Raw genomic sequence first — 20,079 nt, 5'->3', positions numbered from 1 at the left:
GTAAGTTTTCAAAGTCTAGGCAGCCCATTTTACCCCTCCCCCCGAACACTTTTCATGTTAAAAATTTTGGGGGAACCGTTTTGCCTCAGTGGCCCATTTTGCCTCAGTGTCCTATGTTGCCCATCGCCGCCCCAAACACTTTTTATGCTAAAAATTTGGGGGGGGGAGGGGGCATTTTGCCCCCTCTTCCCCTACTTATCCATTTTTCGGCTGATTCTCTATAGCTGTGGCAAATTTGGCCACTCAAAATATTCGAACTCGTAGGCACACACTTGTACGCACAAGCACGCGTACGCGCACACACGGGCACGTACGCACACTGATACCAAAAAGATCGGTAACAGCTACCGAAAAATAATCGGTAGCTGCTACCGATTATTTTTTCCGTGTTACAATACTGTCTTGGAATATTTCGTATACTATTTTAGTATCTGTTTTGAGACCATACCAGCATGGTGTTGAACGCCATGCATATCTTACCGTGTAAATACCCTAGCAGACCTGATTTACCGTAAAATTTGCGACATTTTTACCGTCAATTACGGTAAATGAGTACATTACGGTGGGTTTACCGTAAAATACGGTAAAGTACGTTACAGCCTCCGTAAAATAAAATAATTTCACAAAGATACGATTGCAAAGTTACGGCGAATCCATCGAAATTGACGGGAAAATGGGTATTTTTACCGATAAATAGTATTTTTTTTATAATTGTGAATGTAGCAGACATCAGACATATTTAAAATTATTAATAAATGGAGTAAATAATTAATAAAATGATATTTAACAAAAATGCGCATTTAAAAAATTTTAAAAGGGGGCATCCATTAATTAAGTGAGCTATTTTTTGATCAGTTTAAACTCCTCCCCCTCTTAGGTGAGATTTAGTGAGATTTGCCTGGACCCCCCCCCCTCCCCTTACGCGAGATTGACGCTAAAAATTGTTTTTTTTTCTGCAGTGGAAAATTCCGCAAATTGGCTGGAAACGTGAGTAGCGCTTGGCACTTGTCGTAATTCGGAGAATCCGTGCGTAGGGAATAATAATTGATACGTTGCCTATACTATTGTCTTTTCTTTTAAATACCCAAAACATTTTTTTTTTTCGCACACCTCAAGTGCGAAAGCGCTGAGGATGCTTTATGATCACTCTAAATTTTTTTTATATTTCTCTTGAACTAAATAATTTTAATAGCCACACGGAAAAAAATGCAAGTCAAAATTAAATAATAATTACAATCACAATGAAAAATTTCCTATATCTCAAATAAAAAATTACAATCTATAAAAAAAATTACGGTGATTTGTAGAAAATTAGATTTTTATTTCAATTATTACTATCTAGATTGTAATTTTCACTTATTATAATAATTACAATACAACTTCGTTAAGTTTTCGCTTGGAAAAAATTAATATTTATTTATTTATATGAAAATAGTTCAATGTTACAAAAAGTAAAAATTGTTTTCAGAATTATTAAAAGTTAGTACATTAGTCGCAATTTTTGTTTTGTAGATGATGAATATTACATCACCAATGTAATTCTACGTAAGTTACTGTACATTCTAGAATGTCGGTAAGACAAATTACAACTTCAGGATATAAAATTACTATTTGAGATTGTAAAAATTATTATTCTCGGATTGTAATTTCTTTTCAAATTTAGTAAAAATTACTTAATTTTTTTCTCCGTGCATGAGATTTATTTTAGCGGGCAAAATAAACACTCAAAATAATTTTTTTTTAATATCTGTAATATTTTATATTTTTTGAAGTTGAGGTGAGATTTTCGAATATCCCCCCCCCCCTCGGTTTAAAAGAGATTTTGTGAGATTTCATTGGACCTCTCCACCCTCATTCTGAGCTCACGTAATTAATGGATGTCCCCTAAATTAATAAGTGCATTTTTTATAAATATCAATTTTTTAATCATTAACTCTATTTATTTATAGTTCTAAACTTGTCTGATGTTTGCTACATTCACACTCATATAGATTCTTACATAATTCTATACTTTTCTAGATTGATTCCTATGGGTTCCCATGCAATCCCACATGGATTTTTTTAAACAGGGGATTCACAAATTTCCCTCAAAATTTCAAATTTACGCGGCCTATTGAAATTCAAAATCATTTTCCCGCGTCATCAACCGATGGTGCCAATTTACAATTCCTCAATGGCTGTCTCGGGAAAAAAAAAATAATTCACTCATAAATATATAGGTTAAAATATTGTCACTAAAATAATAATATAGTTTATTAAATACATATTAAAATATAGTTTATTTAACAAAATTAACACAAACAATTACTAATTATTATATTTAATAAAACTAGTTTTAAATACGTAGTAAATAATGAACTATCGTATTACTTAATAGTTTACCCATAAGCAGTTAATACCACCACCAAAACCAGTTAATTAGAGACAATTATTAAATAATAAATAAATAAATAATAACAACAATAACAATAATTAAAATAAATTAGATATTATGGCTGATCCTTCGAGCATTAACGAAGCCGTCATTCAAATAAAAAAATTATTATGGGGTAATAGTGTTAAGGAAGAAGTATTCAATCGTTGGGCACAAGGTTTGTAACCTTAAATTCAATTATTAATACAAATATATTATTAATTATTGTACTAAAACCAGCTGACATCTAACAATTTTTTGATTTTTTCCAAAATAACAAATTACAAAAAAAAACACTTTTTCATAAAAGTGCACTTACAGTTTTTTTTATTTTCTACATGTGCATATTTTTAGTTTTTTTTTTTTGTAATTTATGTTGAAAAAAAAAAATCCAAAAATTTTTAATTGTCTACTAACTATGGGTGTGAATTTAGCTGACAATTGTCAATTTTTAATTTTTGAATAAATAAATAAAATGTAAGTAGAATTCCAAGTGGCCAAATGTTAATTTATTCCTGACAAAACGGTCACATCTAGTGTTGACATTTTATTTTGCGTTCCAGAAAATAAACTTTTTAATAGAAAAAATTATAATGAATGTCCATCTAAAAGTTGACAATTTTATGTTTCAAAAAGATAAATTTATGGTGACAATTTGTCATCTTATAGATTACACTTTGTAACTTTTTGTTGAAAAACAGCTATTAGTTTTTTTATACCAAAAAGGTCACAAATTGACAGCTTTTATTATGATGACATATCGGGTTCAGAATGTTATCTTTATGTTAACAAATTAAATATTTTTATGTTGACTTATTACTAGCAAATTATTAAGGATTTTTAAGAGGTCGATAGAATAAATTGTAGGGAAATTAAAAGTATCTCAAGTGGTCTAATGTTACTTTGTATCGGAAATGTTACCACTTATTTTGCGATGTAAAAATCTATATTTTTTTCAACAAATATCACTACTAATATCGAGCCAAAAGTTAATTTTTTTATGTTTCAAAAAGACAACTTTCTGGTAACAATTTCTCAACTTTTTGATAACATTTTAGTAATTTTTGGATCACACTATGCAACCTTTTGTTGTCAAACAGCAATTAGTTTTTTGATACCATAAAGGCAATAAATTGACAACTTTTATTATGATGACATATTGAGTTCAGAATGTTGACGAATTAAATATTTTTATGTTGATTTAATGCTAGCAAAGTGTTAAGAATTTTTAAGGGATTGTCGATGGAATAAATAGAAGTGATATTAAAAGTACATCAATAAATAAAACCAAAGTACTTGGCATATTTTATTGTAAACGGAAAAATTACTTCTTTGGTTTAATTTATTTTATAAATCAAACAAGGAAATACAATTTCTCAGTTTACAATGATATGGAATGCACCAGTGTTTCATGTATCTACTATCTCATAATTGTCTACTATCGATTTATACAAATATATACAATATATAATTTTAATATTTGAAAGTATTTCAATGATTTATTAGACAATTTAAATGAAGTCAAAAGTTATTTTAAGGCATTTATCATTTAATGAGCGCACTTTGATGCATAACAATCGACACGTTAACACGCGAATAACAACAACAAAAAAATGACAGCGTAAAATGATGTAAACAGTGGTAGCATTTTTCAGTTGAGAGATGTCAAAATAAAGTTAACATTAAAATGTAACCCAAATGAATCGTTTATTTGAGAAACCCCATAAGTCAGAAAAACAAAATTTTTCAGGATACACAAAAAAAATTTTTTTGGAGAAACTTGACATTAAAATAATAAATAAATAATTGAATACAATAATGTTAGCGTCTCTGAAAAAGATTCCAACAAGGAAAATTTAATTTTTTAACTGAAACTACTTAAAAAAATTATTTAAAGTTGATTGACTTATGGGGTTTCTCAACCAAACGGAAAAAAAAGTTATAAAATCATTGTTTTTTTAAATGTTTCCACTCAAATCATTTATTACTCTGATAAAATGAAGTATTAAATATGTATTTGAACTCTGAAACTCAGAAATTACAAAAAATTATAATTAATTTAAACATTTTAATTAGTCATATAACAGTCAACAATAAAACAACATTTGAAATTAATTTCCCAAAAAAGCGCGAATTTTAAATAAAAAAAAAAAAAAATTATTTCTGTAAAACTAAAACTGCAAATGTTTATTTGAGTCATTGACTTATGGGGTTTCTCAATTAAATGAAATTGCTGTCAGCCCGTTAATTTCTTTTTAAACGTTGATTTGATGCATATTTTCATTGATTTCTATGAAGGGACATCCAAAGAACCCAAAAATGCCAAAAACCCAATTTTGTAAAAACATGACTTATGGGGTTTCTTAAATAAACGATTCAAATATCAGTACGCGCATTTTTTTAAATTTATCTATTTTAAGTTTATAAATTGTCTCATGTCTGCTGCATTCACACTCGTCTACTAACTTTAGGATCATTATTAATTACGATGATAAATATTAAAATAAATTAATTTTTAAAGGTTTTATATTTTCTGAGGATGAACCAACGGCATTGGTACAATTGGAAGGCGGTCCGTGTGCAGTAATAGCACCTGTACAAGCATTCATAATAAAAGATTTATTGCTACAAGGAGCACCAAACACATGGAGAGATATAACGAGTGATAAACAGGATGCTCTGCTGGTTAAAGCGGCATTAGAAATAATATCACAGGCTGCTGATGACCCGCCTTACTATTCGCTGGTTCATATTGTCCATAATCGTAATGATGATGATCAGGACGACGATGATAATGACGGTGATAATGATGGCGATGGTGATGGAGACAGAGATAGAGATAGGGATGGAGATGGAGATGGGGATGACATTGAAGCTCATGACAGAGACTCGGAGTATTTTCACTCGAGGCTGAGGATAGTGGAGACCAGGAGCTTGGACGATGTTGAGAAATGGCTCACTTCGAGAATTGATATGTTTAAGGAACAGTTTGGTGTTTTGTTGCTGCTCTATACTGTTGTTTGTACCAAAGGATTTGAGGGCATGGCCAATGAAATGTCTGACCCAAGTGAACCGGCCATTGACTCTACTTATGGCTATGGCAGTCAGAGTTTGATTAATCTCATGCTCACTGGACGGGCTGTTGGACATGTTTGGGATCATGACCAAAATGTTGGTGGACTTGGTATGATATTTTTTTATTTAGTTTATTTTAGTTTAGAATTTTACAGAGTAAAATGACGAGCTAGAGTTTGTTAAATTATTAAAATAAAAAGTAATTCATGGTGGCCACATTTCTGGAAAACCTGGAAATGTCAGGGAATTATAAATATACTGGAAAAATCAGGGAAAAGTCAGGAAATTTCGTCACAAAGCTGGAAAAATTTTTACTTTCTTATTTTTTGACTGAAAAAATCCGATAAATTTTTTTTTCTGTCAAAACTGTTCAAAAAGTGGCGCGGCGTGAATGCGATTGTAATACCGTTGAAAAAAAAATTAGTAGGAATTGATTCCAATAGCGAAAAAATGAAGCAGTCAGAATTAAAAAGGCTGTTAGAAAAAAAAGTCTTAGTAGAAACCAATTGTGAGGATCTTCAAGCTGTTAACATGCATATTGACAAGTTAAAAAACCAAAAACATTAAAAGTATACATAAGTATTGAACTAATAAGTTTCACTATATTTATTATTCGCGTACTTGATTAATATTTTATTAATATTCTATAAAACGTTCTTATTTATGAAATTTATTCTAGTGAAAATGAAAAATTTATTTATATTTTGTTATAGAGTAAGTTATATAAAATCATAGACTTAAAATAAAAAATAAAAAATCATTCATTTAGTAAATAAAAAAAACCTATGAACATTGACAAATAATAAAATAAAGTTTCATGTGACGACAATGATTGATTATTTATTGAACTGACTTGTACCATTTTATTTTGAATTAAATAAATATTTCCAATGGTTTAATATTACTACATATGGTCAGGAAATTTTTTAATTATTTTACTGGAATACCTGGAAAAGTCAGGGAATTTCAATTTCAAAAATCTGTGGTTACTATGTTTTAGAAAATTTAATTATCTTTAAAAATGGTCCTTAGAGTCGTTTTAATAGAGCGCATAGAAAAAAAGTTACAGAGCTTTGACGTTGAGAACTAATTGCAAAATAATAAAAAAAAAGAAATCCTGCTAGTCAACGAATGAAAAATGAACAAATTTTTTTCATCCTCAAAATTCAATTTTTTCCCCCAAGTGTCAACCATAACTTTTTTTCTATCAACTTCAAGCGTATGAGACAAGAGACCTTTTTGTAGAGAATTTAATTTCCTACTCTGTAAAAAATTTGATTATTTATTGAACTGACTTATACCATTTTATTTTGAATTAAATAATTATTTTCAATGATTTAATATTACTACATATGGTCAGGGAATTTTTTAATTATTTTACTAGAATACCTGGAAAAGTCAGGGAATTTCAGTTTCAAAAATCTGTGGTCACCATGTCAGAACACAATTTTTCTTAGGAAATTGACGTTTAAATGCGAATAATTTGAGAGCATTGCCGAATTTCGAAAACTTGGTCAAAGTTAATTTATTGGAAATAAAATGGTCTACAAAAAAAGCCCTATGACATTTTGTGATAAAACTGATATTTTTGGCGGGAATTTTAAATAATACTGAAATTTTCCATGAATTTAAATTTGACGTTAAATAACTTTTGAAAGAGTAAATTTATCGGAAAATTATAAGAGACCTTTTTTGTAGAGCTTTTAATTTCCTACAAAAATACGCATTGATCTTTCCGGTACAATAATTAGCTCATGAGATATAAAATTACGAATTTAAAAAAAAAAATTCCCCGTATTGTTTAAATGGGAAATAGAAAATTGCAATCACTGTTTATTTAATAATAAATTAAAAACAAATAATAATTATATTAAATTAAATTTCAGAATTACGTGGAATAGACAAGCAGAATGCAGTAGGTTTTCTAGCGTTTCTCGAGCATTTGCGTTTCTGTGAAGTTGGTACATTTCTAAAGTCTCCATCGCACCCAGTATGGGTTCTAGGATCAGAGACGCACTTGACAGTGTTATTTTCAACTGACCGACGTCTTGTGAGCCCGGAAACTCCCGCTGAACAAGCGAGACGTATCTTCAAAAAATTTGATCCTGAGGGTAATAATTTTATACCAACAAATTTGTTGCAAGATGTTCTTGCTGAATTGGGATTAGTCGCTGATACTGAATAGTAAGTTTATTATTTTTGTTCATTAATAATACATGGACGTAGATAAGTGATAATGTGCACTGTAAAAAATTTTTGGACTCGGTGTAGTTTAAATGACTCGGTGTAAAAATTTTGATGTGAAAAATACACCAAATATCGTGTTGAATTTAGTCATAATTTTGCGTTAATTACTATTGATTAAATACAAAGAAAAAAAGGATTTCTTGGCGCGAAAAATTTTTACTCGCCCCAAGAAAATTTTTAGTTGCCCTAAGAAACTTTTTGCATTATGAATTGAAAACGAAAATTTTCTTGGGGCGGAAAAAATTTTTCTTGCGCCCAATATCTTTTTATTCCGTGTAGTTAAAAATGTTCAATGATCATTTGCTGCTCATTAATCAAAATTATAACTAGAATAGCACGGAATGGTGTAAAAAAAAGATTATACCGTCTTAATATTACACGGATAGATAATTAACACCGAGGATTTTTAAATGATACTGAAGTTAGCCAACGTCTATTAATTTTTTGATTTTTTTAGAAACGATAAATTGTAAAAAAAAAAAAATTCAAAAAATTGCACCTATAGCTTTATTAATATTCTACATGTGCATATTTTTATTTTTTTTTTTTTCGTAATTGATTTGTTAGAAAAAAAAATCAAAAAATTGATAATTGTCTACTAACTTTAGGATCACACTACTCGGCTTTACAATGCATTCGGGGGCCATTTTTAAACCATAATTTTTTAGAATGTGTCAACCAACATAGAGGACATTTTGAGAAAATTGCATTTGAAGATTTTAAATTATTCTTAACAAAATTTATCTTAAAATTATTCGATCATAAGTTGCTTCTATATGCGTTTATTGATCAATGTTCAATAAAAAAAAAATATATAATAGTTTCAGGATTTAAAATAATAAAATCCACAAAAAACGCACTTCAAAAAACAAGAAAACGCACTTTTTTAAAAAGAAATATAAAAAACTAAAATCTAATTTTCAAAAACGTTTTATAAGACTTGACTCAGTTTTGCAAAATTATTAATGACACTTAGCTACTAAATCTAATTAATCTGAAGCAACTTGACGATGTATTGCTAAAATCGCAAGTCACTAAAAAGCAAATACGTTGTTGACATATTCAGTAAAACTTAAATTTGTATTTTACAATAACGTAAAGTAAAGGCCCCTATACCCGCTCACTTTTCATTGGAGTCAGATTAAATCACTCAATATAAATTAATAAATAAAATGAAAAACCATATTTTTTTTTATAGTTATTTCTTGAAGTTTCGAGTATTAGAATAAAATTTAAGTTTGAAGAATAATCTTGATAATTAATTATTATTAATTTTTTAAATAAGGTCCTTGAGTGTACCCATAGTCGCTCACTAAAAGTTGTCATGTACCATTACTCGATCAGCACATGGCCCTGTAGTCGCTCAAAGACAATATCAATTAAACTATGATAAGTTTATTGATTTGGACAAATAATTTATAAATTATACTACTTTATTCTTTCATAATATAAAATTTCATGAATTTTAAAAATGTATTTAATAAGATATAGTTACAACAATTCTTAAAAAATTTGACGTTACCTAAATTTAATCTAACGAATGAACGTCAAAGTAAAAAATGCTCGGATGAGCGCGATTTTGAAAACAGTCATTTAATTTAAATTTATAATCTATTATAAAATAATTTGATACATCATATTTTAATATATTTAGATTCACAAATAATTATTTATCAATAATAATATTTTTAGTTGTAATTTTTTTTTATAAAAATTATAAAAAAACGCCTCAAACAGTTAAAGTGAGCGTCTAATGGTACTGAGCGGGTAAAGGGGCTTTTACCTTACCGTTACTTTAATTTTTATTATAATTAATGACCCTTTGCAATCTAGTATTAAACTCGAGTTCCTTAATTAACTTGTGTCAACAATTTTTTTGACTTCATGGTTCAAAAATTTTTTTTTAACGCTAAACTCGTCAAAAAAATTTTTTACTTACTAAATAATTATTTGGTGTAAAAATATCCACAATTGATTTTTTGTGGGTTGACACTTTATTGCTTACGTCTAAATTGAAAAATTTATTTAATTCTATGTTTTTTTTTTCTTTTTAGTGTTGACATAATGAGGAAAAAATTAGATAGTGAATCATTGGGTATAATATTATTAGCATCATTTATGGATGAATTTTTTCCTGAAGAGCCACAGACATGTCCAGATACGTTTCCGCTGTTGCATTACAACGGATTGCCACGTAGTAATCCCGATAATCGTATTATTTATCATACCGGTGATGCTGTGTTACTTGAGTGTACAGTTAATTGTATTTTAGACAGTAATCCAATGCTGACGGTATTGCAAACCAAATGGCCGAGCATTGAAGTGCAGTGGAATGGCAACATAACACCTAGCTTAAATTAATTTAATTTTATTTTAACTATTAATTATTATATTAAATTCTCTTCGTTGTTGTAAACAAAACTTTTTCTTTTTTTTTACAAAAAAAAATGCAAATGATAATGAAAAATTTATTATTTGATTCAGTCCTATTTTTAGTTTAACATAAATATAAATAAAATATAATAAAGTGAAAATAAATTAATGTAAGTAGCGATTATCACAAGTTTTATTAAATAATTCATTGGAATGTAGAGATTTAAAGAAAAGAAATAATTATAAGTATGAATGCCTTTTTTTTTATGGAGATATAAATAAATAAATAATTTAATAATAATATTGATTTATTTATTGTGATTTTTTTTTTTATTATTAATTTAAACTACAATCTGCTAATTAATATTAAGTAACTTTTATGATACATATAAATCGTTTATTTGAGAAACCCCATAAGTCAAAAAAACAAAATTTTTCAGGAAACACAAAAAACATTTTTTTGGAAAAACTTGACATTAAAATAATAAATAAATAATTGAATACAATAATGTTAGCGTCTCTGGAAAAGATCCCAACAAGAAAAATTTAATTTTTTAACTGAAACTACTTAAAAAAATTATTTAAAGTTCATTGACTCATGGGATTTCTCAGCCAAACGGAAAAAAAGTTATAAAATCATTGTTTTTTTAAATTTTTCCACTCAAATCATTTATTACACTGATAAAATGAAGTATTAAATACATATTTGAACTCTGAAACTCAGAAATTACAAAAAACTATAATTAATTTAAACATTTTAATTAGTCATATAACAGTCAACAATAAAACAACATTTGAAATTAATTTCCCAAAATAACGCGAATTTTAAATAAAAAAAAAAAAAATGATTTCTGTAAAACTAAAACTGCATATGTTTATTTGAGTCATTGACTTATGGGGTTTCTCAATTAAATGAAATTGCTGTCCCCCCGTTAATTTTTTTTTAAACGCTGATTTGATGCATATTTTGATTGATTTCTATGGAGGGACATCCAAAGAACCCAAAAATCCAAAAACCCAATTTCGTAAAAAACATGACTTAAGGGCTTTCTCAAATAAACGATTCATATATTACAGGTGTAGGAGGTAAACTCTATGGCATGCGAGGTATTGAATTAGTCGAATCGGTTTTTTAGATCTGAAGGTTTATATCTTTTCAATCTTCTGCTAAATTGCTCGACGTTCAATAGGTTTGTTGCTAGAGTGTTGGGGTGATACATTAGTCTAGTCTCATAGTTGATGCTAAATTGTTTTATTTCAGATTTTACGGTTAAAACTCCGAGATCTCTGTGCATTATATTGTTTTTGTTTAAAGTTTTTTTAATTTATCAAAACTATAATATTAAGTACATTAGGGTGGTCGTTAAAAATTAAATTTTCTCAGGCGCCCCATAAAAAGCTTGTTTTTAGTGAAGAATACGTGGGGAATTTGGTTTTTTTTTTAAGTAAAAAGAACACGTGCCTCAGGACGATCAAAGTTCATTTTTCGATACAATCGCGGTTTTTTTTAAATATCTCATGAAATATGCAGATTAAAGGAAAAAATCAAGGGAACGGATTACCCGCTTTAGGCCCACCCCTAGGGCAAAGCGGTTTTTGAGAGTGTTTTTTAATTTTAATAATAAATCATAAATTAATCCAAATTTATACAATATTGCTTATTGATTTTAAAGTTCGATAAATTCTCTATCAAAAAAAAAATAAATCATTATTGTTATCATACAAATACTAAATTTTCTCGTCTCTTAACGTTAACATACCCGCTTTAGGCCACCTTTCCCTAATCTGTTGACCTAAAAGAGCTTCAATCAATAAATTTTTCAAATTCATTTTAGTTCAGAAAAAAAAATTTTTTTTGCAGCAAGTTTTTTTTTCAGGTGGTCCATTATGTCCCAGATATCGCAGATCAGTCTAAAATATCTTTAAACCATCAGAGATATCATGATTTGACCGAAAATAAAAAAAAAATTTTTACCAAATTTTTGAGGGGGGCCGCCGTGTCCCAGGGGGCCGTAACACCCCGGTCTTCCCTACACCAACTTTCTGATCAGAAACTCTGACTATCAGGCGCAGTTCCTCTCCGGGCGTATTACAGATGCTGCGCTTATATTCTTCTGTGATCTGCTATGGCAGCAGCTGGGTGTTCTGTCTCTCCTGACTACTAGTTCCCCTTCCTCCCTAGATGTATAATATACTATTTTCATCTCACCTCCCCCGAAAGTTCACATTCTTGCCCTGTTTAGGGGGAAGAGATTCTTAATTATCTCTTATGAGAAAACAAACGATAAAAATTCGCGCATGCGAGCTTCTTTATTGAAACAGAAGCAAAAAAATAAACTTTCAGTTGCAGATCTGGTTAAAAATATGTAGACTTCACGAAGGCAGGTGGGGTTTACCCGTGTGGTTAAGAATGTCTTACTTTTCTCTCTTGGTCTCATAAACTAATTTTTAAATTGAGTAATTTTTCCCGCGACTTTGATTGCATTGTCATTGGATCGCAAATACCGACTCAATTATTATTGTTATTATTCTCATTGGAACCTGCGAGCCACTCACTTGTGAGAAATTCTCCCCTCTCCTGCAAGAAATTTTTTCATTGGGTCGCAGGTTCCGATGCGACAATTATTGTTATTATTTTTGGCGGGACCTGCGATTTAACAGAATTATGTGCAGCCCTTTCGCTGTTTTTACTAGTTAGCCACAACTAAAATTTTACCACCGACCTTCTAGTACGAAATACAAATCGCCACTTTGCCAAGCACACCTTCAATGTTTGATTCCATTCTCTATTGTTCAGAAAAATTTCAATTTATTATTTTAAACTTTGACGTAAATATTAAATTATGAACTTTATCATTCACCATCAGTCGCTTGACCCATAAATATGAATTAGTCCAACAACAGAATATTACAAACTCGTATAGCCATAAACATAATAATTGCCATTCGTCATTAGTCTAATGACCTTTGCTACCTCAGGTACATTTCTTTCACCCCAAACTTACTTACTCATTATCCCCATACTCTTACCAGCGACAATGTCATTAAGACAAAATCTTTAACTGCTTTGTTCGGAAATCTTTTAAACTGTAGTGTCTCGACAATATTCACCACTTCATTCTTGAACTCAATACCGTACAGTTCGTCAGAGAATAAATTACAAGTTTACAAAAATAAAAAAATTGTGTGACTTCATAAGTTCATCAACTGTTTCTGTTAAGTAATAAAGTTTATAGTAAAGTTATAGACCTATATAATTGTGTGTTATCATGGCTCGTAAGTGGTATTTTAACTCAGAGGAATTGAAGAACTCTCCAAGTTTTAAAGATGGTGTCAGTGCGGAAAAAGAATTGGATTATAAGCAGCAAGCCGCTTATTTGATCAAAGACTTGGGCAAGCGGCTAAATTTGTCTGAAGTCAGTGTAAATACTGCTACGGTGTGCATGCACAGATTTTACACTGAGCATTCACTGCTCAAATTCCACAGATATGAAGTGGCAGCGACGGCAATTTTTGTGGCGGCAAAGGTCGAAGAAGAGCCACAAAAATTACCAGACGTGATCAGAGCTCTTCATATGTGTTTGAAACGAGTCGACAATTACACGCTGGACACCACCACTGCCGAGTACCGGAAGAATGCTAACTCGATAATTATGAACGAGAACATTTTCCTGATAACATTTGAGTTCGATATGGATATGAGTCACCCGCATGCTTATATTCTGAATTTCTGTAAAAAAATACATGCTAGCAAGGAACTTGGCCAAATTTTTCTGCAGTTAGCAACTTACACTTTGCAGCTGACGTCAATGTGCGTCAAATATAAACCGGCAGTTGTGGCATGCTTCTGTATATATTTGATAATTAAATCGTCTAAGTGGAAGATTCCGGAAGTCATCGATGGGAATCCTTGGTTTTGGCTTCTTGATTGCCAAGTCACGAATGATCTGTTTGTTGAAATGGATAAGGAATTCAGCGAAATTTTAAATAAAATTCCATCACGAATTAAGAACTGGGTGATGTGTTTATTGAACAGTTCTCCAACTGGCCAATTGACTTCGACCAACTGCCAAGTACGGAGCTCTATTTCGTCGGATCAAGAGACAGCTAAAGTGCTGCAGGATAATTTAATTGAAAGTAGGAATACTCAAATGACTCCAGCAACTTCAGTTGATCTTAATATGACAATTGAAACTATCGATAATTTCAGTCAGAAACGGAAAATAGATACTGATACTGATGGTAATTTTTCACCTGCTAAAAAATGTAAATTGTCTTAAGTCTACTAAGACAATTTAATCACAATTGTGAATATTTGTAAATAATTTTGTATTATTAGAGGATTTATTAAATTATTTATTGTCAGTACAGGAACCGATTCTGTTACCCAATATACTAGCTCTAAGTAAAATTCCTTATCCTCAAAAAACTAAATGGCCCTTTTCAGGGCCACCAAATTTATCAAAACGTAAATCTCTCTTCAATGTTTTCTAAAACATTAATAATTTTATTGAATTTAAATTCAGTACTAAGAAAGTCAGTATACAGATTGTATACATATACAACAATTGTGTACAAGGCTTGAGCATAAGCCTGGTCTCAAGTTTGATAAACGTTAGTGTCTTTTTCTACGTATGTGCCTTGCTGCAGATACTTGTGGCCAGATTTCAATAGCAAGACTAATGCAAGTCTTAATACACAAGAAATTCGTGCCACATTATAACTTAATTTTAGAGAAAGACTGACGCCAGCATTATGTTGAAAATAGCTGTGCATGGCTTGCTCAAGATTTGCTCAAGGCTCAAGGTCAATTTTTTGGAAGGGCTGTCTATCATTATAGGAGAGGGTGGAGCAGAGCGGCCCTCCTGAAATTTTGATCAAAAAAAAATTTTTTTTTTTTTTCGACTAATTACTATAAATCCGATATGTTCGCCCATTTTTACCCCTACGCATGACATTTGGGGCAAAATGAACAAGCCCAAAATTTTGAAAAAGTGATTTTTTTATATTTTTATCGTCAAATTAAAGTAAAAATTATTATAATTCCACATTTCTAGCCCTACGCATAACACCTGGGGCAAAATGGACCAGCCGAAACTTCGAAAAAATTATTTTTCCATATTTTTCGGCCGTTTCTCTATGTAAGAGGCAAATTTGGTCACTAAAAATTTATAAAAATAAAATTTTTTTTTTTTAGTTGATAAATTTTTAAAATAAAGTAAAACTATAGAATTGTTTTTTTTTTTTTTTTATTAAATAACAATTAGTAATTAAGGTAATCGAGAGTGAACGATTTATTACACCTTAAAAAATTTTTTTCGAGTAATATAAAACCAAAAATAGTTGTCAAGAGAAAGAAATACATTCTTAATGATGAAGACAATTTAAAAAAAAAAGAAAACGAAAAAAAAATTTTTTTATCAATTTTTTGAGGGGGACCGCTCTGCCCCACAAAAATAAATTTTTTTTTTTCAGAGTTTGGCAAAATGTCCATAAATTTTTTTCGAAATAGGATAAAAGTAAAGTGATCTTATGGTTGAAAGCCACAAAAAGTAATAATTGGCTTAGAGGGGCCTCTCTGCCCCACCCTCCCCTATATATAATTATAAATAGCCGTTCCAAAGAATTGACTGAAATTATTGGCAAAATTATCAGGTACTCGTGACTTGCTCTCATTCTAATTTTATTCTTTCTGTTTGTGTTTGACTCTGACTGCAACATATTATAGAAATTTACAGAAAGTTGGTCCCGAAAATTGTTCTCCAACTTTTGCTGGCAATTTTCCATCTAATTTCCATTAAGTAGAGACAGTTTGCAGCTAAAGTGGCTATCAGAGCGGTAGGAGTGTCACTATAAGAAAGTAACTATTGCTTCAGTCGCGCCGTTCTTTGCGTAAACAGAGACAAACATTTAAACTTTCAGGTGAAGATCTGGTGAAAAACAATAAAGACTTCTAATGTGTCGTAAGCCATATAATGAACAATTCTGGGATGGAAAATGTTTCACGAAGAATACTCATAATGAATTGAAAATCCCTGCGTTATATATTTTTTTCGAGCTGATTAATTTTTCCGGCAACTTTGAATACATTGCCATTGGATCGCATACACCGACGTAATTATTGTTGTTATTATTTTTATCGGAACCTGCGAGCCAATCACAGTCGAGAAAATCTTCCCTCTCCTACAAAATGTTTTTATTGGCTCGCGGTTACCGACACGATTACTACTATTATTATTTTCGTCGGGACCTGCGAGCCACTCACAAGTGAGAAAATATCCCCTCCACTGCAAAAAATTATCTCATTGGGTCGCAGATACCCATGCGACGATTATTGTTATTATTTTTGTCGGGACAAGCGATCCAATAGAATTACACACAGGAAAAAAAATTAACTTGGTTCAAGTAAATTATTTTCTTCAAAATGTTATTCTTGTTTCGAAACATCTAAACTTCTCAATTCAAAAAAATTTCAGTCTTGAATAAATAAATTATTACTCTTCAATGGAGAATAAAAATTTTTCTTTTAAAAATTTTAATCTTAAAAAAAGCATTTTTTGTTTTCAAACAAGATACATATTTATTTCTCCCAAGAATTTTTTTCTCTTGGTTTGAGCCCGATAATATTGACTCAGGATGATACCGAATTAGTTTGAGTATGGCGCATTTTTTGAATCAGGATGTTATTTTATTCGATTCAGAAATATACAAATATATTTTTAAAAATTATTAGTTTATTATTTCTCTCCAATAATAATAAATAATAATTATTATTTATTATTATTAAAAATTAATAGTTTATTAATCAGTTTATTACTACACTAGTTACTTATACTAATTTTTGATTTGGAAGTTTAGTGCATATTTTTATTTAAAAAAAAATTTATTTGGACTAAAAATTAAAATAATATTTTTGTTTAATGGCCACATTTTCAATAAAAGAAAATTTGAGGTTACCCAGTAAATAAGCATTGACAACTATATACATTTACTGTGAAAATCTTTAAAGTTTGACCACAGTAATTATTTACTACTTTAAGTATTATGATATCAAAATTTATTCATATGCATATACATTAATCAAAAATAATAATCAACGGCGAGATTAATTTTTTTTGATGTTCAAATTGTGAACTTGCAATTCAAAACTAACTACAACTGACCGAGAAAAACAAGCAAGTACGCTGTTCCCATCGAGGCGCCACCTGGCGTCAAAATGTTCACTTCACTCAAGTAAATCTGTTACTTGGTTTGAGAGTTAGATTTATTGTGTGAAAAAAAATATACTTTTGAACCAAGCATATACAAATCTTGATTTAAGAATCCTGAAACTTCTTGAGCCAAGAAATAAATTCTTGAAGCAAAAAAATAGTATGTTACACTACAAGGGAAGAAAGTTGAAATTCCTGCCCTGTGTGATAAGATGCCCGAGGCGAAGCCGATGACTATAGAGGCATTGGTTCAAACTTGTTTCGAGTTTTAATAAGATCAGACCGATAGCTCATTTTTTTACATGTCAACTGCTTTATTTTCGATTTCGTTTTTTTTTTAAATGCCATCAAACTATTTCAAGGAATTGTCGAAATAAAAAATTAACAATCGAAAACCGAAGCTAATCGCGTGAGCTTTAGGTTACATTTAGTGCAGATGTATAGAAGGGGGGGGGGGGGGAGGCAAAACGGTGTACTTAAGAAAATACTAAATTTTTAGGGACTCAGATACGTTAAATTTATTTTTTTTTTTATATTCAACAACTTCAACAGAATGCTCAATTATATTTACAAAAAAAAAAAATGATTTTAGAATGACTAAAAACCATTTAAAAACAAATTTTGTATAAAATTTTGGGGGTACTCTATTTTGCCCCTTTTCCTTTATCTATCTATAAACTTTTGAACCAATGGTATTGGTTGTCCCGTTTTAGTATAGTTATGAACATTATATCAACGCTTTAATGATGCTGAATTCTAAGAATAAAACCCAACTTTGGACAAATTTTTGTGATATATTGAATAAATTTGACGAGCCAGTATCCACTTGGCCTATTTGCATCCATGATCGTTTTAAAACGCAATTCGCCGAAATTGAAAGCAAGTTGGTCACTAGATTAAGTTATATAAATGATCCTGCAAACTCGGATGAAATAATAGAACTGCTGTTTGATGTAGTAAAAAAAATCAAAATCGATAAAAAGGCTTTGGAATCCGTTATCAAATATTTTGAAATTCATAATTTTTTAAGAAAAGAAAAAACGAAAAAAAATGATAGTGAAAATCAGACTGGTTTAATTAATCCATCAAAAGTAAGCATTGGTGCCAATCCTGGAACATCGGGGGAAGTTAGAAATACAAATATAACTCAAAAAATAGAAAAAAAAGAACCCAGTTATTTAAATCTAAACAAAAAGGCTACTCTCTAAAACTAAATAAGTGAAAATTTCACTAATTGAAATAGTGATCTTAAAATTCACTACAAAATTAGTGATTTTGAATTAGATTCACTAATTCATTAGTGATTCCCCGGATTCTACAATGATTACTAGTGGTGCTTCGCTTAAGGACTTTTTATTCTGTCATAGAATTATCAAATTCAGGGCAAAATTAATTACGATAATTTTTAAATACAACTGAACAGTAGTAATTAAGGTAAGTTAATTAAATAAAACCTAATTTAGTTGCTAAATAATACATCTTGTTATTTTTTAATAGCTTTATATTTTTACTCCAACTTTTTTTACCGAACCTTAATCAAAACCATTATTGACAATAGAATCAGGTTATGAGTATAATTATGATATAAATATTTACCATACGAAAATAATTTTAATTGTTAATTTAGTCGATCAAGTTGCTAAAAAAATTTTATAATCAATTACAAATAATAATAATAATAATAATAATAATAATAATAATAATATTTTGATACAATATTATTAGCAACGATACAATATTTTTCCAAATAAATCCTCGTCAACAAGTGAATTAGTACATTTTTGACTAATTCAATCAGTGAAATTTTCACTAATTCTATATGTTGTTTTTTTCACTAATTCAAAAAGTGAATAGTCACTAATTCATAGTCGTATACTTTGGACAATTTAGATTAGTGAATATTCACAAGTAATTAGTGGTTTTTCACTAATTTAGTTTTAGAGAGTATGAGACCTTTTATAAAATTATCTCTGCCTTTTTTGAAATAATAAAAGTTCCTGCAAATGAATATATTGATAAGAAGAAAAATATTCTGATATGATCCAAGTTAATAATAAAAAGGAAGCAAAGTCTATTAAAGATTATAGTCAACCCTCAGGCTCATCAAGTGAATCATCTACAGGTTACATAGAGCTTAAAGGCGGGGAATGATCAACAGGAGAAATTACAACATATATGTGAATAAACACCGATCTTGAAAATCACGAAAAGACCTGATCAAAGGCATTGACGAAGCACGACTTTTTACGTTGGGTATCATTCAGGAAGATAGGTAATCTAATAATTATTTGTTTTTTAAATTTTAATTTTTACATTATTAATTTATACATATAAATATATGTTTTTCTAGTATCAGTGATAAATATAGAAAAATTCATAAAATTCGGCAAGAAAACAAAACCAGCACGGAAAATAAACCTAACGAGCTTCATTTTAAAAATCTGATTGCGATATATTTGTTGAGAATACTCACCCAAAGTATTGAGGAGGATGCTAATAATTGTAAACCGTCGGTGCAATCTCAAGAAAAAAAAACGGCCTCAGAAGAACCAGCTACTTCTATGGACGTATTGAAAAATTTCAATTTATTATTTTAAACTTTGACGTAAATTATGAACTTTATCATTCACCATCAGTCGCTTGACCCAGAAATATGAATTAGTCGAACAAAAATAGTGTGACTTTAAAAATTCATAAACTGATTCTGTTAGATAATAAAGTGTACAGTAAAGTTATAGACCTACAGAATTGTGTGTTATC

The 20,079-nt window shown here is 29.7% G+C and overlaps 2 protein-coding genes across 2 annotated transcripts; both read left to right on the top strand.

Annotated features, from left to right (window-relative positions):
* Window positions 1-2,201: 2,201 nt before the first annotated feature.
* Window positions 2,202-10,403, top strand: LOC130665342 (ubiquitin carboxyl-terminal hydrolase MINDY-3 homolog). Its single transcript, XM_057465676.1, has 4 exons — window positions 2,202-2,591; window positions 4,935-5,597; window positions 7,375-7,672; window positions 9,790-10,403. The coding sequence occupies exons 1-4, from the start codon at window positions 2,492-2,494 to the stop codon at window positions 10,094-10,096; spliced, it is 1,368 nt and encodes a 455-aa protein (XP_057321659.1). The 5' UTR covers window positions 2,202-2,491; the 3' UTR covers window positions 10,097-10,403.
* Window positions 10,404-13,377: 2,974 nt separating this feature from the next.
* Window positions 13,378-14,388, top strand: LOC130665979 (cyclin-T1-like). The gene has a single exon (XM_057466613.1). It carries the CDS (start codon window positions 13,378-13,380, stop codon window positions 14,386-14,388), a length of 1,011 nt encoding a protein of 336 aa, XP_057322596.1.
* The last annotated feature ends 5,691 nt before the right edge of the window (window positions 14,389-20,079 follow it).

The sequence above is a fragment of the Microplitis mediator genome, chromosome 3, assembly GCF_029852145.1.
Source record: "Microplitis mediator isolate UGA2020A chromosome 3, iyMicMedi2.1, whole genome shotgun sequence".
NCBI lineage: Eukaryota > Metazoa > Arthropoda > Insecta > Hymenoptera > Braconidae > Microplitis > Microplitis mediator.
This window is presented reverse-complemented; position numbering and strand designations above follow the sequence as displayed.

Coding starts and splice junctions, on each gene's coding strand:
- LOC130665342 (XM_057465676.1), top strand. CDS start 2,492: ATGGCTGATCCTTCGAGCATTAACGAAGCCGTCATTCAAATAAAAAAA. Junction 2,592..4,934: donor ATTCAATCGTTGGGCACAAG/GTTTGTAACCTT, acceptor TAATTTTTAAAG/GTTTTATATTTTCTGAGGAT. Junction 5,598..7,374: donor CCAAAATGTTGGTGGACTTG/GTATGATATTTT, acceptor ATTAAATTTCAG/AATTACGTGGAATAGACAAG.
- LOC130665979 (XM_057466613.1), top strand. CDS start 13,378: ATGGCTCGTAAGTGGTATTTTAACTCAGAGGAATTGAAGAACTCTCCA.